This window comes from Nuphar pumila, chromosome 12, assembly GCF_984573655.1.
Source record: "Nuphar pumila chromosome 12, dmNupPumi1.hap1.1, whole genome shotgun sequence".
In the NCBI taxonomy this organism is placed as follows: Eukaryota; Viridiplantae; Streptophyta; class Magnoliopsida; order Nymphaeales; family Nymphaeaceae; genus Nuphar; species Nuphar pumila.
In genome coordinates, this window is record NC_143260.1 from 28,329,583 (window position 1) to 28,355,551 (window position 25,969).

A 25,969-nucleotide genomic window follows, 5' to 3' on the forward strand; every position below is an offset into this window, starting at 1 on the left:
ATCATATTGTATATTAACACATCATGCAGCCCATTATAACTTTATGATAGAAATTTTTAGCATAGCATTTAAAAGATATTTATGAGTAATGGCACAACCATACAACCTCATTAGTCCCACATCCAGTACACCAATAGGTTGTGTATTCATCTCTGAAACCTAGCCATGTTTCTCTAGTTTTCCTTTTGGAACCATGACAAACTTTCAAGCATAAGTTACCAATTCAAAACTATTATGACAAAATTTATGAGTTATTAAAAATTCTATCATAAATCATACAAAATAATTTTGGTTCAGAGATTTTTTATAAAGATTTATATGCATATTATCTATAGGAAAACATCTCTGATCTAAACTCGTTCTAGATAAGGAAATAAATTTTTTGAGGATACTAACTCTTTTTTGTTCATAGAATAGTCTTGTCTGGTTCATATAATACAAAATAAAATATTCTGAGATTTTTATTATGAGTCACTTGATATGTTTGACATAATTATACCAAAAATTTTAAACTTAAACTTATTTCTCATACATGTTATTTATGTTATTTAAGAGACTCTTTTATAGAAATTATAGGTTATAGACCAAACTTCAGCAATTTTTAATTTCAAAACTGTAAAAAATTAACTTACAAGATCTTTATCAAGTGTTCTTCCATATACAAACTAAGAGTCATTAAAATCTCAGTTATAAATCTTGAAAATTTTAGGAGCTATAATTTTTACAAAAATATGTGGCCTACACAAATTTCTTGTCATGACAAAAAATTTGTATTGAATTATAAAATTCATATCTCCCAAACCATAACTCATTTGAGTCCAAGATTTTTTTTAAAATTGCTACCACATGTCTGAAATATTTTCATAATTTTACAGGACTTATAAGTTCACCATTTTGGAGAATTAGATTTATTTTTAAATTTGGTCAGAATAAATAAATAGAATATCATGCAGTTTTCAAGTATCATATCAAGAATTTTAGATTTTTTTATAAAAAACACAAAGAACACACATCCAATAATTTTGGTTCCTCAAAAATATATTATATTCAAGCATATAAATATTTAAGCATGAAGTAAATAAAAAAATATAACACCTATCATGAATCAAATATCCAAAATCAAATGTTTTACGAACACATTTTTCATAAAAATGAATTTTGAAAAAAGGATTTTTGTTTATTAAAATCTTTATACTCAAAATCATATTAATTTCTAAGTGGATCTAGGCTTATATATATATATATATATATATATATATATATATATATATATATATATATATATATATATATATATATATATATATATATATATACTGATACACATTTGAGAATCATCCACAATAAGTTCATGTATCTAGCTCCATACGCATACAATGTAAGACCCACAATTTTTTTGGTATTTTATTACAATATAGAGGAAATTTAAATATAAAAAATATTGATTCTATATGTTGCTTATATTTCTAAAATATAGAGTTTTTATATTAATTAACCAAAAATATTAAATTAGTAGTTATTTGTTAAATTTGATTTAAAAAGCAGAGGTCTAATTAATTTAGAATAGCTAGTTATTTTTGAAGTATGCCTTAAGCCATGATTTCATTTAATGAAAAATAAATTTATAATATTTATGTAAAAATTTTGACCTAGTGGACTAGATCAAGATAGAAGGTTCAAACTAGAAAGAAAATAGTAAAATGGAATTTAAGAAAAATAAAGACTTAAAATGGAATTTTAGAAAAATAAAGACTCAAAATAGAATTTATGAAAAATAAAGACACAAAATAGAATTTCTGAAAAATAAAGACTCAATATAGGATTTTGAAACAAATAAGATCTAATATGAAATTATCCTGAATTGAGGTTGTTAAATGGAATATCAATAAATAAATAAATAAAATAAAGAAAAAAGGTAGCTATGTAGTTAGGATAGTTTGATTTGAACTAAATGGAAGTACAAGGAGGTGGCAATTTTTGATAATGATGATTTTTAGATTTTAAATCCAAGTGAGATATGCCCAATCTCAAAGTGAATCTCTCAAATATCATAGGTAAAATAAATAAAGTAGAGAAGCTAGAATCTCTAGCTTGGAATAGGTTTTCATATTAGGAAAAGTCTACATGTGATATAAAGGTCAAGGGTTATGCTTGGAAGAAATTTTTTGAGAATTAAGTTGATTAGATCTCAACCTTTTATTCCTTATAATAGATTCAAGCCACACATCTTGGATGGAATCATTATCTTAACCCTATACCTCATCAATTTGTGAAGGAGAGACATCCAAGAGTTCACATTAAACTCTTTCTCTCTCTTGTTTTCTTCTTCATTCACGATTTTTGCAATTCTTCTCTTTCTCCGCTTTAGTGTAGTGAAGGGTGCCATTTAAGAAATTCTTCTTTACACCTATAGTGAGTTGAAAGATCCACGGTGAAGAAGAAACACAAAGCCTAGTTGCATTTCACAAGTCAAGGTAAGTGGATTTATTATTTATGCATATTGATAATTTATTCAAACCCCCATCTCTCTTCTATCATCTTTCTCTCCACAAACCATATAAACATGTGTTTTATAATATATGTGGATATGACAAAGGAATTTGCATACTATTATCTCTTTTTGGCAATATTCATGTTTGAAATGGAAAAGCACCAATTTCAATGGTGTTTTCTCATTTCAAGACCTATGATCAACCATGAAAATTAATTATTTTTTTTATGAAATCTTCATTCTTAAGAATTCAAGCATCTCACAATTTTTTTTTTATTTCTACCTAAGGCTATTTAAGAAATCATGATACTCCCTAAATTGAAGTGATTCTTGGAAATCCATGTGAATGTGGTAATTAAAACTTGATTTCATAAAAAATCATGTGAAGATGATGATATTCACATGTAAGAAATGCTTTCTTGAAAATAATTTGTGTGAATGTGAAAATTAGATTTTGGATTCTCAAAATTTATATAAACGTGGTGAAATTCACAAGGGAAAAATGAATTATTGAAAAATATGAATGAATTTATAATTTGAAACTTAATGCTTTGAGTAATTCGTGTGAACGAGATAGGTTTCATTAAATTAGTATTGGTTTCTCAAAATATCTATGTGAATGTGATATGAGAAATTATTTCTTGAAGATTAATGTGAATATGATAAGATTCATAATTTAGAATGCCTTCTTGAAAATTTTAGAAAAGAGAAATGCTTCTTGAAGATTTTTTATGATCTCTTGAAAAATCCGTGTGATTGGGATATGATTCACTCAATGGGAAATGGATTTGAAAGTTTGTATGAATATAATTTTCCAAAGTAAGAAGTGCTTTCTTGGAAAAGTAACTATTCAAATTCCCAGCTTTTTGATGAAAAGCTAAATTGAAAATGAAGGGTTTCAAGGGATGAAATACATATTCAATATACAGTTCACAAACATGTTTAAAATTCTGTCTTCAAAATTGTAAAACTGTAAAATAGGTTTGCTCAAAATGATTATACGATTTTTTTGATACACTCAAAAAGCTCACATGTGCAGGGAATAATAGCTGGGCAGACCCAGTTTGAACCAACCTGGCCTAGACCAGGTCAGCCCCAAACAGTCCATATAGGTCTAAACCGAATTCGGTTCAGACCTGGGTCATATGGATCGGCACAGCCAACCAAACCAGGTTCGGATGGTCTGCGTCAAGCTGGCCTGAACCAGCTAGACCAAGTGATTTGGTCCATCCATGGTTCAAAGTGTGTTGTCTGGACAGACGATTGGCTTTTTCTTGAGGAAAATTAGAATAAATAAAGAAACCAAAATTCAATTTTTAGAAAAATATCAACAGTCTTATACAAAATATTACTTTGCAAAAATTGAGTCTCAGAAGACTTTAGGATTAGCATCAATAGATGCTAACACACTTTTGAAACAAAGTGTTCAAAAAGTGATACCACTACAAAGAAAAGAGAATTCATATTCAATACACGATTAGGCATGAGTAAATCAATAGAGCATGATTCAAAAATCAAATGCTTATGTGATTCCAACAAATGCACAATATTATTGCCCACGAAGAGGCTAGACACGTCTATACTTAGACTTGAATCAATGCAATGTGAAAGAATTTACGAGTCTATGCATGTGCAAGAGGCATGACCAATACTCTACAAAGTTTATGAAAAAAGCTAGGCAACGATGCAATAAAAATGATTATAAGATTCACCAAATACTCATAGGAATCATATATATACATATGAATATGATAAATGCACATAGAATAATATATGTATGCTTGACCCTGATACTTTGAGTCATAATGTCTATGTATAGGCCGAGTGTCAAATAATAACACTTGTGTGATAGTATGCTAAATTGCCTATGAAATAAAAAAGGATAGGCGAAAAATAAAATGCATATGACATGTACATGTATAAATAGCATATGTTGCATAAAAGCCAGTGATTTCGATGTTCATGCTTTCATATAAATTACCTTTAATTGTCTATTATGCCTTCATGAAATGTTATACATAGTACTTGGAAGTAGTACATCTATTTGTATCCAAACTACAATGCTATGACTTGATGCATTGAGGCATGAATAAACATCTTTTAACTTATGTGTGGAATGAACTAACCATGAAAGACATTAGTGTTCTAATGAGAACTTGGGTGGGTTGCGACCCCACACTGTGAGAAGAAGTCTCACTACATGTATTAACAACTACACATTAAAATCATGGATATACACCTTCACTAGCACGGTGCTTATTTGAGAAGCACGTGATTTGGGTTGGGCATAGACCTTGTCATGACATATGGCCCTGTAGAGAGCATGTAACTATTAAGCTTTATCACATCATATGGTGCGTGATCATGATTACTAAATTACTCATAATAAAGATTTGCCCGCATCACCCATTCACACATTGGTTCACCTAAGAGAGGCTAGATAATATATCCTTGAGTGATAAATGTCACAAGTAGGTTTAAACTACATGTCATATCGACTTAAAAAATGAGGAATGAGGCATCCTCAGACCTCCGTCACTCAAAGTCAAGAAGTCCAGGTCATCAGACAGCATGGTAGGCCTTAGTTGTTGCAGCAATAGGGATTGCAATCCGGATGTACCCATGCACCAATCATCTCTCGATCATTTGGAGGCCACAACTTGGGTTGGGATCCAGTCAATAGGTACTATGACAAATATACAATTTGCATAATGAACATCATAGTATACTTTAGCTGCACGATGACAAATACCTCTGTGTACCTAGAAGAGTAAGACTATCAAAACATAATACTAACCTTGCTAACTTAATAACATAGTTAGTTATGATTTATTGAGATTATGATCATGTTATTCATATTGTTATTTCAGTACTATGATCATGCTATTCATGTTGTTATTGAGATTGTGAACATGTCATTACATATCTGAGAATGTTTATCTAATTGATATTGCATAACTGAAATTATGATAGATGTTTTTTATTACTTATCATAATGCATAATGCTTAAGTTTGCTTACTGGCTCACAAGATTTTTGACCTTGTTTCATGGGGTGCAGGTGATGAACAATGATGCGGTCTGAGAGCTCATTGCGCGATGAGGCCCTAATCCAACCTTCCTTAACTACGTTGTTGATCTTGGAATCAACTGTCAAGTGTCTCATTTTAATGGGATGTTTTATTAAACCTTTGAAGATGTATAACCTTTAATCTATCTACAATGCATGGAATGAAATTTACCTCTTTTGGTTATGTGATGGATCTCTATTTCAAATTCATAATTCATTTTTGTAGCCCGTTGAAATTGTCTAACTTTTAAAACTCAAAATATTTTTTTTGTGCTATTTCAAAAAAAAATATTTTTTGTTTAAAATTCTATATTTTCAAGTTAAAAATTTTGGGGCGTTACACACAAGGTTACGGTATACCTACTTCAAAATTAAAAAATCTACCAAAAAAGCTCTTTGAATTTGTGTTCACCAACCAAATTCTTATACATATGCACCACCAAGATGCAACCACACTAGCCTCCATAGTGGAACATGTAGTAGGAAGAAGAAAGAGAAAATGAGAGAGACATAGAGATAGGGAGTAGGGAAACTAGAGAGAATAAGGACTTAGGAGGCATGTGGGAGGAGGGAGGTTAAGGCCTCATTTTATTGCAACTTGTGGGGTTTCTTAATTTTATAAGAAAACTTTCTCAAACCCTTATCTGATTTAATTTTCATTGAATTTAATTTCAATTTCATGAATCTTAGCTATTTAGGATTTCAATATGAAATAAAAAACTATGAAATACATTAACTAACTAGGCCTCTTAATAAAATTAAAAAACTAACTAATTAGTTTGACTTTAGATTAAGTGGAAAGAGTTGAGAATCTAGAAAGGGCACACATAGGGGATATCCTACCTTATGGGTCCAATCTCCTTATTTTCAATTGACATTTTTAAATCTAAATTAACTCTCAATTTAAATTCAAATCTAATTTAAATCTAAATTGTAATTAATTTTAAATTTAAATTCAAATTAAATCTCAAAATAAAATTCTACTCTAAATTGAAATTAAATTTCAAAATAAAATTCAATTCAAATTGATATTCAAATTGATATTCAAATTAACTTGAGAATCAAACTCAAATCAAAATTCAAATAAAAATAAAAATTCAAACTAAAATTAAGATATAAAGTTCATCTTTATTTATCAAATTTAAGATATACAGTTCTCTCATATGTTACAAAGAGAGAGAAGGGAGGTAGAGATATTGTGAAAGAGTGAGGCTGGTGAGAATCTTTTACCAAAAGAAGTTAGAGTTATCTTTTCTAACCAATGAAGCTTAGAACTTAATCTCATTAAGAGCCAAAGATAATACAAAACTATGGATTGTTAATTCCGTGCCCAAATCCTCATGGATCCACCTAGGTTCATTCCCTCTTAGCCGATCTCTCAACTAGGCTTGCCGACTATGTAGTTGACTTGTCTTGAGTCTTGGTTTGTATCAAACCCTATAAATACCTTAGAAGCACACTTTCAAATCGTGAAACCATATGCTCCTATCATACTTCTAAATCATTATGAGAATCTTTGAAAAATAAAAAAGTGCTATTTTATATGAAATTAAACTTTGTTTACATTGAAAATACACTTTAATTTTAGAAGATTGTGTTTTTTATTATATTTTTGTTATAAAACCTATATATAGGATGGATATGTTTTCCAAAAAGATTAAAAGATGCATTAAAATAAAATTACAAACCTGACTTTTTTAATTCTTCTTGACTCGTTTTTTCTTATGCTTTTTACATGCTTAACACTTCACAAAGTTTTTCAACATCATGCTTCGGTTCTTGCACTGATGTCAATCCAAGACTAAACACCGAGGCATGTTTGCAATGTCTTGTGATTCTAGGACTTTCTCAGAACATGCGATTGAAAATCACAACACTTTCTTAAGGTTAGTGAGCATAAGAAAAGTACAAGTTGCAATTGTAACCGTCGGTTATAATTGCTTTTTGCCTAATCATGTGAAAGTGAAAGTTGATTGTGACCAACAATCACAACTATTACTTTTTCAACTATGATTGCTTATTCCCATTATGACTAGAGGTGTCAATGAGTCGGGTTTGGTTCTTTCTCATGTGAAACTAGACTCAAACTAGATTTGAGATTGTGGTACGGGTCCGGACCTGGGTCTAATCAGACCCACCATAAGAAAAACCATACCTGATCCTATAAGGACTACATAAACCAAATTCGGACCATACCCAGTAAAATAATATTTTTTATATAAAAAGATTATGGAAAAACTCGGGTCAGGCGCGAGTCTGGTCTAAAATTTCACAAACAATACCTGGATCAATGTAATAATCGGACCCTTCAGGTCCAACCCAGATTCTAATCGGGTCTTCTTATTTATCATGACCCTAATAGGGCTTGGTACGGGTCGGGTCTGGGTCAAATCCAACCCATTGACACCCCTAATTGTGACCCCTTATAAATGTCTTCATATCTTATTTTATGTCTTAAAATTTATCATCATGTTATTCTTATCTCTACCTTCACCTAGTTCCCTCCAATTCGTATGCTGGTACAAAGGCATGTTGCCAACCACTCAATGAGTTGCATGCAACTGATCTGATACCGAGTCCCAAGAATGCCAATTATGGTTGCTTTATTATTACACTGAACTGTTATGTTTTCCACGTTTGATTGCTTTACATAACTTAGCATGTGCGCTTCAGCCGCATGCATTGTATTTCTCAAACATTAGGACACAATCAAATTACGGAAAGCTCATTCACTGCGAAACCATTGGAGTATTATTAAGTCATTGTTGGTTAGTGGTTTTCACTGTTTTCAAGAAATAATGAAGCAGCAACCCTTTTCAAGCGACCCAGCACTCCCCAACAGTATGTCACACAGGTATGTCGAACACTGATCTGTTGCTTTCATCAATCCTGTTTGATGATGACAGGCCACTCGATTTAAATGGATGCCATCCCCATTAATTAGAGAGATGCCTTTGGTTTTTTTATAGTGATGGCTGCAACCCTAGGAAATTTGTGATAAATTGTCACATATCTGGTTATCAGGATTTTCACAGCAAATGAAAATTTTGTAAAACATTAAAAAAAATGTTTTTTCTCAAAATCAAGAGAACATATCAGTATCTTTGGATTTTACAAATACTTAATAAAATGTATATAAATATAAAAACAAAATTTTAACAAATATAAAAATTATAAATATCATGTTTTCCAGATTGTATTTAACATAGTTTTGTTATTTTGTGTTCTTGTACTGAAGTGAGAAAATATGAAAATCACTTACCTTTGGTTCATGTCCTTATCATGTTTTTTATTAATGAATAAATCTGTCCGAGGCGGTATCCCCAGTATTTCATATAAAAAAAATATCAGGTTTTAAAAACCTCGCGATTCCAAAAAATAGCCAATGTTTGTGATTATTATCGCATGCCACCACTCTGGAGGCAAAGTGTAGATTAAAGAGTTGATCGCCACTTCCTTTTTGCTCTTCATGAGAACACTGATGCTTCACATAAAAACACAGCAACCACAAAACATGCATTCACTTTTGGTACCTTTGTGAAATGATAGAGCACCATATATATGCTTTCTTCTTAGCATTAGGGTGGCCAACCTTGTTGGATACAAACGGTCTTATGTTGGATCCAACTTGTTATGAATGCAAGTTAATTAAGATAATTGGGTATGCTGACCCAGAGCTGGGTCAATCATCCATCCTGACTCACTTGCAGTATTTTTTTAGGGATGGTTATCACCTACACCATCAAACGTGTGGAGAAAACTGCCAAGAAACGCTCGAATGGGAGATATGAAGATTTGAGATCCAAGGATTTGAGATCAGACTCCACCCAACTACTCCCTTTATATGAGGGATCTTTTTTTTTTTTTAAATGAGTAACCCTCACCGATAACTGGGTCACTTAATGGGCCTGCCCCTTTGAAAGGTAAACCCTGGGTGGGGTTGCCGACACCCAAGGGAGCTCACCAGTTAAATTTGAAACTAATGAAGTCTTGGGTATTTAAACAGTTGCAACATACCACACCTCATGCCACCTTTTTCTTTTTTGGATTTATAACCCGAAAAAACCGCACCTGGCAGCATAAAACTATGCTATGAGGCTGTGACCCCTGCCTCTGGAGTCTATGCTACGCGTTGGCTTGCACAGAGGGGCGACGCCCATGAGAATCAAACTTTGACTGCCCGTCTAGCAGACAAGGCCCCACCCCACTACGCCAAACCCCCTTGGGGCACACCCCCATGCCACCTTAGATCCTTGAAATCTGATATCTGAAGCTCTTAAATGCCTCCTTAGTGTATGGCACCCACATTGCAATCAGAAATATAGCTTGATTGTTGCCCTAGCCAACCACAACCTTGACATGCAGAAAGGCCGACCCAGCTTTTCTCAGGTTTGGACTCGGCCTAGATCTTATTGGGCTCATGTGATGCCAGACCATCTTAACCCAATTGCTCTTGAGTTTGGGCTGGGTTGGCCTCCATTGAGATACTCAAACCCGGCCTGGTTTACTACACGGGCTGGGTTAGTCCCATGCAGCCCAAACATGGCTCATTTTGGATTAGGTACCCATCGGGTACTGGACCCGATGCCGACACCCTTTTAGTGATACTCGGGCCAGCTACTTGCATCACGGGCTTATCCAAGTTAGGTAAGTACCCAGTTAATCTACACTCATAAGATTTCTTAGGATTTACCGATTTGGTTATACTTTGGAATTGGGCATGCTAGATCGAACCGTATGTACAGGACCTGATCCCAGGATCCTGCTTTGGATATTGAAAGATAACGGAAATCTGTCTTGGACCTTGACCCAGGCTTGCTGATTTCATGAGCCAGCCACCGAACCAGTTCCAAGCGGAGATGACCCCGGTAATGTACGTCCTTGATTTACCTAGCAGGACCTACTTTCTTATGCACCTGTCCGGTTGTCGTTGGGTCTGATGCCTATTCGGACCCTACACTTTTGTCCAGTAATTAACCACCCATTTTATATTGTTATTTTAGAAGAATGATATATATATTATCCCAATTGGGTAGCTTCAAACCATGCCGCAAATCTCATTATTGGAATTTTTTGCAAAAGAAAAATCTCGTGATAAATTGAAAATTTTGTTGTTCCAAAAAAGATCTCAGGAAAGTGTAGGTATAACTTGCAATTTGAAAAGTATACTAATTATAAAATTTATAAAACTACAAATATCATGTTAATATTGTGATATTATTGCCATAAAAAGCAATATTTTCAGAATAGGTGATATTTTAAAAATATTACGTTCTTTTTCTGGATTATATTGGTTTATTGAAAATCTTTGTATAAAAATTGTTTTAAAGAATGGTTGCTATTTGCGACTATGGTTTATACTTGCCCATGTTAGCAAGATCCAGATCCAGCAAAGAATGCCCCCATTTAAATCCCGGATCCTGACCTGACTATGAATGAGATCAGGATTAGGGTCCCAACCCAAGTGGGTCGTTGTCGTAATTGCGACAAGAACCAAGGGCTATTTTGGGCAGTTGTGCCCCTATCAAAATCCTCTCTCTACTGTAGCAGATCAAGCCTCGATTGAGAAACCCATCATTTCCTTCACTATCACGCCACAAACACACACACACACTCTCTCTCTCTCTCCTATTTAAACCCCCCATCCCTCTCCCTTCCTCACTCACCAGCTCTATCTCTCGAAACTTATTTTCTTCCTACCACTGAGCTTTCTCATTTTCTCTCTCTAGCAACTCTCTGAGTCACACTAGAGCTTAAAGAAGAGAAAGGGTTTGTTGGGGGTAGCCATGGACTCATCAGACCCTGAGCTGAGGTGTGTGTGGGTGAACGGACCCATCATAGTGGGTGCAGGCCCGTCAGGGCTCGCCACTGCCGCGTCCCTCGACCAGCTAGGCGTGCCCTGCGTGGTTCTGGACCGGTCCGACTGCCTCGCCTCTCTCTGGCACTACCGCACCTACGACCGCCTCAAGCTCCACCTCCCCAAGCAATTCTGCCAGCTACCTTTCTTTCCCTTCCCCTCCCACTTCCCCGACTACCCCACCAAGCACCAGTTCCTCTCCTACATTCACTCCTACGCTGTCAAGTTCAACATCAAACCCAGGTTCAACCAGTGGGTTCACTCGGCTGGGTTCGACCCCAAGTGTGGGCTCTGGAGGGTTCGAACCCTCGACCTCTCTGCCGACTCCAAGAGGTCTGTGGAGTACATCTCTAGGTGGTTGATTGTTGCCTCTGGTGAGAATGCTGAGCCTGTTCTTCCTGACAACATCCCGGGTCTGGATAAGTTCATGCGACCCGTTTTCCACACCTGTGCTTACAAATCTGGTGAGGACTTTCGTGGGCAAAGGGTTCTTGTTGTGGGGTGTGGCAATTCTGGCATGGAGGTCAGTTTGGACCTTTGCAACCAAGGTGCTAAGCCTTACATGGTCGTCAGGAACGCTGTACGTCATTATAATTATAATTATAATTATAATAATAATAATTATTATTATTATTATCATTATTAACTGCTACTGTTGTTAGGCTTGACTTGGAGGGTTTTCATTGATGCTGGTAGTTGAGATTTTTGGTGTGCATGGTTTTGTAGGTGCATGTTTTACCAAGAGAGATATTGGGATTCTCAACATTTGGTGTATCAATGGCCCTTCTCAAATGGCTCCCACTACGGCTTGTTGATAGATTCTTGTTGTTGTGTGCCTTTGTTACATTTGGGAACACCAAGAAATACGGGATCCCTAGGCCCAAGATTGGTCCCCTTGAGCTGAAGAATGTTGCCGGGAAAACCCCTGTGTTGGATGTTGGTGCACTTTCTAAGATCAGAGAAGGGAAGATTAAGGTCAGTTTTATTGTTGGTTTCTTTCTTTGAGCATGTTTTTGTGACTTTTGTGTGAGAAATAGTAGGGGTGGATGAAGGTATGGGGGAAGTTTTTTTTTTGTCTGAATCTTTGATTCTAGCATATTGGTGTCACGTGGCATACTGACATTTGTTTTTTGCTTGTGGGTTTTTGATGTTTACAGGTGATGCCTGGAGTGAAGGAGGTCGAGTGTCGTGGGGCTAAATTCGTAGATGGGCAGGAGGTAGAGTTTGATTCAGTCATCTTGGCTACAGGGTACAAGAGCAACGTACCCTCTTGGCTTAAGGTGAGCTATATATGGTGCTCGACTTTGTAAGCTTCTTATTACTCCTTTGTCTCACAACAACCAGCATGTTAGTTCTTTTCAATCTTCTTATGCATTTTGCCTCAAAAGGATAATAATGATAAGCCTTGTACTCTCATTTCTTTTTCTTTTAACCCTTGTAAACCCTAACTTCTTTGGAAAACAAAAGATTGGCGGTTTGTTGAGGAAAATACAAGAGGTGGTTTTTGTTTGTTGTGTTGGTATGTCTTTTTCTCTATTAAGCACGAAAGAGAGAGAGAGAGAGAGAGAGAGAGAGAGAGAGAGCATTTATGCTTTTCAAAGTTCTTGTGTTTCGTGGTGGTTGCGTAAAGCAATGACCAGCTACATATGCATTTGTCGCATGAAACAAATGTGATCATTTCCTTTCTTGCTGAGATTGTCTTTGAGGTGAGGTTGGTTTTTGTTGGTCTTAGTAATGTGATGTCAAGAAATGGGTCTTGTTTCTTGCTTTGTTTCCTTTCTCAAATTTTAATGCTTGTCCAAGGAATGTGGGTATTCTGATTTCTTATTTTGCTGTACTTCCAGTAATAAATTAATACTTCTTTAGTTTAGTAGCTCAAAAGATATATTTTTGTACCATATGCTCTAAATATATGGTACCATCTTCATTCTCTATACTGATTTCTTTTATGGTTATTTTCATGCTTTTTGTAGGGTACAGATCATTTCTCAGAAGATGGGATGCCAAAAATGCCATTCCCCAATGGTTGGAAGGGTGAGCATAGTCTCTACAGCGTGGGTTTCACACGCCGTGGGATCTTGGGTGCTTCTGTAGATGCCACAAAAATAGCACAAGACATAGCCCATCAGTGGAGGACTCCTGCTACTGAGAACACTCGTTTCATAGTCTGCAAAAGATCACTCTAGAGAACCTAAAACCCTTCTTCCTTCTCTACCTCTCACATGCACAAGAGATACTGTTTAAGTTTTCCTTTTCTAGTTCCTTTGGGGCACAAAGAAAAACTACCAATGTGAAGATCTTATGCTCACTGTAGATAAGTCAATTTTGCATGGGATCTTTTCTTTGTTCATGTACTTTTTTTTTGTTTTCTCTTTCCCTCATTGTTAAATTTCTTTTTGTAAAGGTTTTTAGTATAATATTAAATATGTATTGCTAATAATATTATATTGAAAATATAAGGGGTTTGCTGGCAGAGTAAAATCCCATCTTGGCATGACTGCTGCTTTTCTTTTCCGCATCAAAACAGATGGCAGGTGTGCTCTCGGAACGAGATGCCCTGCAATGGTCAAACTCACAGATGAGGCATTCATTACCATTAATTCCCACCCACTGCAGAATCAGGATCTTGACATTATTTGGATCTTGGGGGTTTCAAAAATTCCCTTGGAGCTTATGCTCTGCCATTTGTTGCTTTCCCTGATTCAGTAACGACTGCCTTACTACCCCATATCATGTTATTGCCAAAAGAGGAGGGTGGGTGGACTGTTATTAATGGCATATTAAATGCGGGGAAATATTGGCTCTACCCTAGAGTACCGTACTCTCTAGTTCAAACTCACAATCTCTAGTATTATTTTGGTGGTTTTGACTTTACAGATGCATCCAGCATGGTTTATTTATAGTGGAATGTTGATTTGATTCCTCAATCATGAAATTTTTTAAACATTGTGAACTGATGAATTTTGAAGCCTTTAAAAATCTATTTCTACAATGTCTTGATTTTGAATCTTTTAGAAAAAATTGTTTGTACAATGACATCTGACAATCTAAAACATGTTTTTGATTAAACAAATTTGATTAAAAAAGTTGAAAAGTAAAAATTGAAAATAAAGCCAAAAAAGATTAGGTGGTTCTACTAAAAAGGTACGGTACAGTCCAGAGTAGACAAGATTTATTTTTCCTTATTATTAAGTGCAATGAATATTTAAACGTACGAAGTTGAAAGGCCATTGAATAGCCAAAGATGGATGAATGCCAGTGATGGTAAAGTGACCTCTTTGTCTTTTTCTTATGATATGTACAATCAAAATGACGACATGCATGGAAAAGGTGAACAGTCTGGTGCTTGATCGTACAATGACCTGCTGTGGAAATTTTTAAAGTTCCATTCTAAGGGAGCGTTTGCTTGGCGCTGCTTTCTGCGGAAAGGCACGTAAATCATTGCTTTTCAGTGGGTCCCACTGCACGACGCAAACGGGAAAAACTGCTTTCTCTTGAAAACGTCCTCCAAAAACAACGGAAGTTACTTAGGGGTGTCAACGGGCCTGGTTTACCCGGACCAAACCCTATAGGGTTCGGGTATGGTGATAAATAAGAAAACCCGATTAAAACTTGGGCCCCGATCTGAAGGTCTGATTAATACATGGACCCGTCTATAGTTTACAAAATTTTAATCCACACCCAGGACCGACCTGAGTTTCTATTAACACCCGCAATTTTTCAATGTAAAAATGATAAAAAAAATATTATTTTATTAGGTATAGTCCGGGTCTGGTTCATGTAGTTTTTATTGGGTCTGGATATGGTTTCTCTTATAGTAGACCCAATTATACCTTTGTTCAGACCCGATATCATACTCAAAAATTTGAACCAAACCCAAACCCAAACCCAAACCCGTTGAACTTCCCTCTTATTTTCGGCAATAATTTTCTGCTTTTGCGCGGTCCGCCATGCAGTCATGACATCTTGGTATGTTGTGAGGCTACTCTAAGGAACCCACTTCATAATTACATGATCAAAGCTCATATTCGGCTAAACAATTTGTGGCCATTGTTACTGGGTTTGATGGACGAAAGAAATCAAACCAATAAATAATTATGGTATGCACCTTTTCCAATAAGAAGTAGGACCTTTTATCCGTTGTTTCCAAATCATCTTGGAAAGAATGGTTTGCTATGGAGGTACGAAAATGTTAAGTGTAATTCGCCTTTCTTTTTAGGCTCCGTTTGGAAACTGGTAGACGGATGAAAATTATGCATTTGAAAAGGTGGCTGACAGCGACCTACGGCGTCTAGGAGGTGGTAGCTAGCAACTCCATTCTATTCTTTATACAAATACAAAGGAGAGAACCTCACTTCTCATCCCAAATCCATAATTCCGTTCTTTAGTGTAAATACGACGGAGAGAACCTCACTTTCCTTCTCAAATCCATAAAATTTGACCAAGGTTTTACCAATTACATTAAGGCTCTGTTTGGGAGCCTACCATCAGAGTGGAAGTATGGAATCCATAGCTTCAAATTATATTTGGAAGCATAGACAAATGAGCTCTGTTTGGAAACTAGTAGCTGGGATAGGAGAGAAAGTGAGAACTGCCAAATCCTGGATTTGGCAGCTACCAATTCCATTCTTTAGTGTAAGTACAAAGGTGAGGAGACCTCACTTCCCATCTCAGCTACCAGTTTTCAAACGACCACCGCAAGGTAGTTTAACAAAGTTTTTGCCAAATGCCTTAACTCCCATCCCAGCTCCTAGTTTCCAAACAAGGGGGGTGTTGGCACAGGAAATGCCACTTCGAGATCCTTAAATCAACTACCACCATGGAGAGGTGGTAATTTGCAAATGCCTCAGGTGGTAACCTGCATCGCTATAACACACACACACACCGGTGTTGAGGATGGCTGGAACGCGAGAAATCTGGCTGACCAACACCAAGTTCCATTTCTTTTCACACGAGAAATCTGGCTGGCTACCCGTGAAGCAGGCTTTGTATCCAAGTCTGAAGGTAGCTTGTCCTAAGCGCACTTATGAAATCTTGTTCTTACAAACGTGTTTGATCGATCGACTTTTTTTGAAATATCATGGTACTAATATGTTAAAAAGACGTTAAAAAGCCTTGTCTTGGACCTCTGTTTGAATGGATTTCAGCTTCCTCATATTTTGTAGGATTTTCAATTTTATATGTGCTACTGTTAGCTCTGTGACAGATATCACGAGATATATAAAAAATCATGCAATAATATCACGAGAAATTGCCTGAAAGTTTAAAACGGTAATTTCTTGCGAGATTTTCAAACCATGACAAATTTCACGATATTTACTTTTTTAGCAGATATTTATCGTGAAAACCCTTGATATTCTTATTTTTAAATGTGTTTTATTTATATTTTCTTATAAATTTAGTTTTTTATTTTTTATTGCCAAGATTTTACCAAAAAATATGAGACTTATGAAAAATTTCAAAATCTCCCTAGTTTTGAAATGCTGATATATATTTTGCCGTTTTAAACTTTTGTCACTATGATTGTTAGCTAGGAATGAAAACCAATAGTGGATGCTCGTGAGGGCTCCACTTATCTGGTAGGAGTGACTTGTGAACTGAAGAGACGTCAGCTTATTTGAGGGACAATATTTGGCACACTCATGGGTATGGAACCCCTCTAGTTGGAACTCATAGTGAGAGAGATTGTTTTGACCAAATCTATCCCGGTAGATGTGTTGAGAGTGGTCAAAATAGTAGGAATCAAAATAATAGGAACTGACTCTGAATTGTATATTTTCAAAGTAAAAATATAATTTTAAAAGAGTTACTAATTTGATATATTGTAGGCTATTAATTTTTCAGTTACTGCAAAATCTCACTTACATATTGGAACAACACGATTCAAGCACCAAATGCTACTAACCCAAATAAATAGATCACATCTGGAAGGTCAGATGTGCCAAAAATATTGAAAAACTAAAAATATTAGAGTTTTTTTACTAAGGGGTTCCTTTCCCAATGTAAAAATGGTATAAACCTACACAATAGATAAACTCAAGCGCACACTCACACGGCTGGACGACTGTTTTTACGCGGTTCAGCCTAGGTGGCCTACGTCCACGGTACCAGGCTCCTCTCTTTTCTCTCACTTTTTAAATGAGAGAGAGAGAGAGCTTTTACTCCCTACGTAACATGAAAGTTAGTCACACCCCATGGGTTGCCTATATTGGATTCCTTCACAAACTCTTCTTTCCATTGGAATAAGTTGGGAGAATTCTTTCCTTCATATTTCTTCATCATGAAGACTTGCCTTTGAAGCTCACTTGGCATATGAGAGGTGTAAGTGCGCTCAATCTTTCTAAATTGATCTATACATGTTTCTCCTTCGTTTCTTATAGTGGAAGGTGCAATTATTGACTCTACTTCCTTAACATGCCCTTCAAGCCAATCGTCTTCATGTCAATGACATTGAACTAGCTTCTAAGTAAACAAAAACTTAGACATGAATGAACCTTAGTAAGAATATATCCCAGTTGTGTAATTTTGAAAACCAAATCAAACCTTAGTAAGAAGAGGAAGAACTACTCCAACACTATTGAATCTATGGAAACAAATCAAATCATCAAGCTCTTCCAAATCAAAACTCTCACGTGCTCTAAAACCTTCCAACAAGCGATCTTCATCGATTTCTTTGCTTAGTATTGGGATTATTTAGGGATTTTATGTATTGGGTTTCACTCATCCTTGCACATGACTACGTCCACATTTGTATAGTATAAAAGAGTGATTGAATTCAACCATTTACATTCATAACTCTTGGGTTGAGTTATGTTGAGTCGGTAGAGCTTACGGTTGGGTTTAACAAGCGGTGTGAAACCGTTGTTATTGGTTCCTAGCATCGTGAAGCTAGGGGTTTAGTGGATTGAGTAAGAGTGACAAGAGAATGTAGGCCAGGTTTGAGCGAACCTCTATAAACCTTTTGTTGTGGTTTGCTTATCTATTTTGCTTCTCCATCACTTTCTTTGATTTACTTATATTCGTATGTGTAAAAAGCAAAATAATTTTAAAAACCAATTCAACCCCTTCTTGTATGTTTCATCATATTAGGATTCAACAATTGGTATTCCGACCTCATAAATTTGATGGAATGAATTATAAGTATTACAAAATTAGAATGAGTATTTTCATTCAATCCATTGACTATGAAGCATAAAAAGTGGTTGTGAAAAGTCACTTCAAATAGGAAAAAGTTGATGAAAACAAGTGGATAGAATCCAACCACAAAAAATTGACCTTAAATGCAAAAGCTATGAATTTACTATTTGGTGCACTCGATGCTAATGAATTCAACCATGTTTCAATTTGTAGGAACGCAAAAGAGATTTGGGATAAGCTCGAAGTTACTCATGAGGGAACAACTCAAGTGAAGCAATCTAAAATAAACATGTTGGTACATGACTATGAGCTCTTTAAAATAAAGACCGAAGAGTCCATCTCTGATATGTTCACGAGATTTATCAACATTATCAATGGGTTGAAAGCTCTCAATAGAGAATACCCAAGCCCAGAGCTAGTGGGTAAGATTCTTCAGTCTGTTCCAAAGTCTTGGAATTCGAAAGTAACTGTCATCTTGGAAGCTAAAGATCTCAACAAGCTATCCTTAGACGAATTGATGGGTTCACTTATTACTCATGAAATATCTTTGAAAAGAGAAAATAATGATATAGAAGTAAAAAAGAAAACAACTTTTGCTTTAAAAGCAAAGTCATCAAATATGGATTCAAGTTTTGATGAAGAAAGAGCACCTTACCATGATAACAATGAATTTCAGAAAATTTCTTAGATATCAAAAGAGAAGTCCATCAAGTGGTGAGAGATTATCAAAAAAATCATCTCCTCTGAAGGATTAACCAAAAGATGAAATCATTTATTTTGAATGCAAGAAAATGAGACACATTAAAATTGATTATCCCTCACTGAAAAAGAATCTTCACAACAAAGAGAAAAAGAAAAACAAAAATATTATGATGGCAATTTGGAGTGATGAAGATGACTCCATCCAATAAAAGCGAACATGAAGTTGCAAGTGTTTGTTACATAGCCAATCAAGATGACCATGATGAGGTAATTGATGATGAACACTCATATTGTTCTTATGATGAACTTCTAGAGGCATTTAAAAATTTGTTAGATAATTTTGACAAAGTTCAAATTGAAAACAAAGGACTTAAGAAAAATGTTAAGTATTTAACCAAAAGCATTGAAAGTTTGCAAAGTGAAAAAAATGTTTTACTAAATGGAAAAATATATTAAAATTAAATGCTTGTAAAATAAAATAAATGTCTTGATAAGTGAGAAAAATGATGTTTATAGCAAGAATCATGTGCTTGAGAAAAAAAAATGTTGATTTAAATAATTCTCTTATGAAATTTGTTGGTGATAACAAAATGCTAAATGTTATGCTTGGCTCACAAATAGGAGTTTTTTGAAAAGAAGAAATAGGATATGTTCCAACGAACACTCCTTTCAAGAGGCCTCTTGTCAAAACTAAATTGTCAAGTACTTCATTTGTCACTTGCAATTTGTGTGGCAAGAAGGGTCATGTATGCAATGTTTATTGGTTTCAAAAGAATGGACACAAGGTAAAATTCAAGTGGATTCTCAAGTATCAACTAAGATTATGGATAAACTCAAATGGACCCAAATAATTTGGGTACCAAAAGCTTCTACATGAACTTGTTTTTTTATAGGTACATCTTGAAGCCAAGATTGATGATGATGTGTGGATCTTAGATAGTGGATGTTCAAGACATATAACAGGGGATACAATATACTTTTATTCTCTCATTATGCAAGATCGTGGATCGGTTGTCTATGGAGACAATAGGAGAAGAAAAATCATTGGTATAAATACCATTGGTAATGAAAGATCTAAACCCATTGAAAATGTGTTTTATGTAAAAGGGTACAACACAATCTTCTTAGCATTTACCAACTATGTGATAAAGATCATAGTGTTAGTTTTGATGAATCTCTTTGTCAACTAATTAATATTAAAACTAATATTAAAATTCTTGAAAATCGTACTGAAAATGTTTATGTTGTTAAATTAGACAAGTTGCATTATTCTAATGTGTGTTTCATATCTAATGGCAAAGATGATTTTGGGCTTTGGCATAAGAGACATGGTCATACGAGCTCTAATGGTATTTCTAAAATTGTCAAGCATGATCTTGTCAAAGGTTTGCCAAAATTATGTTTTGCTTTGGATAAGGTATGTGATGCTTGTACAAGAGAAAATCATACAAGATCATCGTTTAAATCAAAAAAATGTTGTTTTCACTTCAAGACCTTTGAAACTTTTACATTTAGATATTTTTGGTCCTTTTAGGACAAATAGTCTTGGTGAAAAAATGCCTGGTTTTGTTATTATAGATGATTTTTTATGTTTTACTTGGGTCATTCTTCTTGCAAACAAAAGCAACACATTGCATGAATTTATCAAACTTTGCAAGCATATCCAATTAGAAAAAGGTTTTTCAATTGTTTATATTAGAAGTGATCATAGTGGAGAATTTGTGATGAAAATGGATTCTCCCATAATTTTTCACCTCCGAGAACTCATCAACAAAATGTAGTTGTTGAGAGAAAGAATAGGACATCAAAAGAAATGACTAGAACCATGCTTTATGAAATTAATCTTCCAAAATATTTTTGGGGTGAAGCCATGAATATGGCTTGCTGTATCATTAATAGGGTCATGATTAGACCTATTCTCAAAAAAAACCTTTATAAGCTTTACAAACGTAGAAAACACAATATTTCATATTTTAAAGCTTTTGATTGTAAATGTTTTATTTTGAACTATAAAAAAGATAATTTAGACAAATTTGATGTCAAAAGTAATGAAAGTATTTTTCTTCATTATTCATTGAGTTCAAAAGCATATAAGGTGTTTAATAAAAGAACTCTTATTGTTGAAGAACAAATTCATGTACTATTTGATGAATGTAACTTCCCTCCTAGTGATAAAATGGTCAATGATGAACTAGGCATTTTTTAAAAAGAAAACAAAAGTGATACTAAGGATCAAAATGAGGATATACATGATGAATTAAACCCTCCTTCGAAAGATTTGCAAGAAAAGAATATTCAACATGATGACCTTCCTAAAGAATGGAGATATGCTAAGGATCATCTAATTGAAAATATTCTTGGTAATCCAAGTGAAGGTTTGAGAACGAGGCATTACTTGAACAATGTTTGCAAGTTCGTAGGCTTTGTGTCTCAAATTAAACCAAAGTCAATTGGTGTTGCTCTCAATGATGAATCATAAATATTAGCTATGCAAGAAGCGCTAAATCAATTTGAGAGAAACGTTGTGTGAGAACTAGTTCCAAGACCTAAATTTCAAAATATTATTGAAACAAAGTAGGTCTTTAGAAATAATCTTGATCAATCTGATGAAATCATTAGAAATAAGGTTATTCTAGTAGCTCAATGATATAGTCAAGAATAAGGCATTGATTTTGATGAAACATATGCTCTTATAGCTAGATTTGATGCTATTATAATGTTTTTAGCATTTGCATGCATTTTTTATTTCAAGCTATATCAAATGGATGCCAAAAGTGAATTTCTGAATGGTTTTATCTAAGAAGTTTTTGTGAAACAATCTCAGGGCTATGAAGATCCTCATTTTCCAAACCATGTTTTTAAGCTAAAGAAAACTATTTATAGTTTAAAGTAAGCCCCTCGTGCTTTGTACGAAAGGTTTAACACATTATTGACTAATTAAGGTTTTTTCAAAGGCCAAGAGGATACAACTCTTTTTTTTTTAAAGAATGAACTTGGAATGCTAATAATTCAAATTTATATTGATGATATCATATTTGGTGCTACTAATGAGTCTATGAGCAAAGAATTTTCTAAACTTATGCAAGGAGAGTTTGAGATGAGCTTGACAAAAGAATTTGGCTTCTTTCTTAGTCTTTATGTAAAACAAAGTAAAGCAAGTATGATCATTGGTCAAACCAAATATACCAAAGAACTATTGAAGAAATATAGATTGCACAACTCAAAAGGTTATTCAACTCCTATGTCTACCTCAATCAAGCTTGAAAGTGATGAAAAAGGAAAATGTGTTGACACTAAACTATATAGACGGATGATAGGATCTTTATTATATTTAATTGTAAGTAGGTCTGATATTTTGTTTAGTGTGTGCTTGTATGCAACACTCCAGAGCAATTCTAAGGAATCACTTCTAATTGATGTTAAAATTATATTTAGATACCTATTGAACACTTTAGACCTTGGTCTATGGTATCCAAAGGGATTCTCATATGATCTTACATACTATTCAGATGACAACTATGCAGGTTGCAAGATTGATAGGAAGATCATAAGTGGTACTTGTTAGTTCCTTGGTGGATGCCTGATTTATTGGTCTTCTAAGAAACAACATTATGTGACATAATCCATTGTTGAGGCTGAATATGTGACTGCAAGTAGTTGTTATCAAATCTTATAGCTTAAGCATCAATTACATTATTTTGATATTAATTTAGATTGCATACCTCTATTTTGTGACAATACAAGTGTTATAAAGTTATCTAAGAAGCTTATTCAACACTCTAGATCTAACTACATTGAAATAAGACATCATTTTATTAGAGATCATGTTAGCAAATGTGATGTACAACTAAAATTTGTTGAAACAAATAAGCAACTAGCTAATGTATTTATAAAACCTTTGAGTGAAGAAAGATTTTCTAATATTGGAAGTGAGCTTGACACATGTATTTGCAGTTAATTATTTATGAAAGTGTTTGCTCTTCAGTATATGAAATTGTGTGCTTTAATTATGTATTTCTTGAATAGAAAGTAAGCCTGAAATGAAATCTTGTTAGAATTTTAGAAGTATCTTAGATCATCCTCTTAATTCTTCAAATTTCATCTTAAATCCTTTAAGATTGCAACTTAAGCATGGTTGAATCGAACTATTTCAAAGAAAAGTTGAATCCCCTTCAGAATCCACACTGATTCTATTTGAAAAACTAATTTTAAACATTATATGTCGATCCCTTGTTTTTTGTTGTCGACCCATCACTTGTTCATTAAAGTCACACACACACACACACACACACACACACACACACACACACACACATATATATATATATATATATATATATATATATATATATACTTGCATTTTGATCCCTTATATTTAGATGTCAACCCATCTATCATTTATTAAAGAATCATATATATACTGAGATGTTGACCTGTAATGCCCCAAAATTTCAAACTTGCAAACCTTTCAGAAAAACAGACAATAGACTAAAAGGAATCTCTTCATCTCAAAGATGGCTTACGAAATCAGCGGAAGACTATACTTTCGTTAATTTCAGAAAGGCAAGCTGACAACTTTGGGCGCGTTAGCTAAAAGAACCAAAACACACAACCCATGCTACTTGCAAACACTTGGAAAAACCCACTTTCATTTAAGAAGTTCTCCAAATAGTACAAAATTCGGATATCCCAAGGAAAATCTGTTACAAAACTCCAAACAACAGGACGCGAGCTAAGAGCAGGAAGAAGAACGTCTTGGAGCCATCTTGTCATCGCGCCATCGCTTGTGGTGTACCTAATCATCACCTGTACCCATAAAATGGGTTAGTTTCGCGAAAAACTAGTAGGTGCACAAGAGAGACTACAAGGAATTGAATTATGTAAATTTAATTCAGTAGGTTACGCAGTTTAAAGCAGATATGCAGTTAAACAGGTAAGCAATACATGCAGATAACTAGTGCAAACGCGTAAGTAGTGTAATCGAACATGTAGTGCAAGCAAACAAGTAGTGCAAGTGAATCAGTAGTGCAAGCGAATCAGTAGTGCAAGCGAAGCAGTAGTGCAAGCGAATCGATAGTGCAAGCGAATCAGTAGTACAAGCAAATCAGTAGTGCAAGCAAATCAGTAGTGCAAGTGAATCGATAGTGTAAGCGAACTAGTAGTGCAAGCGAATCTCACTACCCAACAACCAATGTGAACAGACTTTATGTTCCGATATTACTGGCATGCGGGTACGCACAGGCAAAACATAGAAACAACTGAGACTAGTTCGGGCGTCTATTATTCTATGTATTTTCAATATCCCGAATAGCTAGTTGAGTCTGCTTCAAAGGGGACGACTTTAGCCGAGAGAGAATTCCCTAGAGGCTGAAAAGCAGTGTCACGGATGCATCCAACTTCTGCAGAAGTATTGAGTTAACTATTGTAGCCCCTTTCCCCTAACTCCAATGACTGAGGAAGCCAGATCATTGCCCGTAGGATGGTTGTTAACAACCTATCCATTGGAGTTTTTGTACCGCTCTGTCCTCTCTCTTGATTTAACAACCAGAAGCGAATGGGTGCGTTAGGGGTTGCTTAACTAACGACCTATCCTATGTTGTGGTCTTCAAACCACTCGAGCATCTTGCCTGTAAAGGCGAATGTGAGGCCATTTATGTGATTACAGCATTGTGCCTTTAGTATTGTTCGAGGTCGCACGACCGTCTCATTCGATCATCGCAGTACTAGACGTGTCGTGCACGACTACAAGTACTCTAGGATGAAGGGGGTATAGCTCCTTAATAGAAGCCTCAATAGGAGTGTTTCACAAAGATGTAAAGTTTATCTACTTTACTTTATCAGCAGTACCTTATGCCAACATTATGCATGTAATTATCTTGAATCACATCCGCTATCAGGGTATCTACATGTCTCGCATGACTCGATACCGGCCTCGACAGACAGGATACAGGTTTCTCAACAGAACACCCGCTAAGAAGTTCGCTCGCTCCCGACTAAACTCTTGTCGCACGAGAGAGAGTGGTAAATGCTTCTTGCATCCTCCACGAGGATGCCTTTAAGGGATACGCAAAGAGCAAGAACTTGCGCGTCATCTGCAATAGCAAGGCAATACCAACACATATGCAAAAGCAAGAGCCTAGGCGCCGAGCACGACGGCAAGGTAAAGGCAGTAAGCAGAAGTGCAACGCTAAATCTCGACGCAATGCGTGACGGCAAGTAAAAACTAATAGAAGGTAAAGAGCAAGGATTGTGAAACCGCATCCTTGAGTGAAGTGCATACTCGTATATAAATATATATATTTGTATATATATATATATACATATATTCATTTAATGGTCGTTTTTAGTTTAATTGAACTTAATTCAATTATCCAAGTCTTCCATGCAATCTTCCTCTACCATGGAGGGTTACGAGCTTGCTGACGTCTGCGGACATACACGATTGACGGCTCGGGTCGCAGAGCGCGAGTGAGATCCGTCGTAGCTGCAAATATGCGATAATAACATGCAAACTCAGACAAAAAGCAAAAGCAAGGCAAAGACTCAACTTCTCTGATACATAGCACTGGGGCCAACAATTCCAATTAACTCGAAAAAAAAAAGGATGGGGCAGGGCCAAATGACTCTGCTGTCAAAAGAGGAATGTAGTCAACGCGAGCAGATGACTCACGTTTACTAGGAATTTCTCTTTGGAGACCAACAATTGTAATGATA

At 35.1% G+C, this 25,969-nt stretch overlaps 1 protein-coding gene across 1 annotated transcript; it reads left to right on the forward strand.

Annotated features, from left to right (window-relative positions):
* The first annotated feature begins 11,336 nt into the window (after positions 1 to 11,336).
* LOC149820435 (putative indole-3-pyruvate monooxygenase YUCCA4) lies at positions 11,337 to 13,602 on the forward strand. The gene is made up of 4 exons (XM_089981798.1): positions 11,337 to 11,996; positions 12,143 to 12,391; positions 12,574 to 12,696; positions 13,390 to 13,602. The coding sequence occupies exons 1-4, from the start codon at positions 11,346 to 11,348 to the stop codon at positions 13,600 to 13,602; spliced, it is 1,236 nt and encodes a 411-aa protein (XP_089837924.1). The 5' UTR covers positions 11,337 to 11,345.
* The last annotated feature ends 12,367 nt before the right edge of the window (positions 13,603 to 25,969 follow it).

Bases quoted from the DNA above. Each gene is read 5' to 3' on its own strand.
- LOC149820435 (XM_089981798.1), top strand. From the start codon at position 11,346: ATGGACTCATCAGACCCTGAGCTGAGGTGTGTGTGGGTGAACGGACCC. The intron at 12,392-12,573 runs GTCAGTTTTATT...TGATGTTTACAG, and splicing joins TCAGAGAAGGGAAGATTAAG to GTGATGCCTGGAGTGAAGGA. The intron at 12,697-13,389 runs GTGAGCTATATA...TGCTTTTTGTAG, and splicing joins ACGTACCCTCTTGGCTTAAG to GGTACAGATCATTTCTCAGA.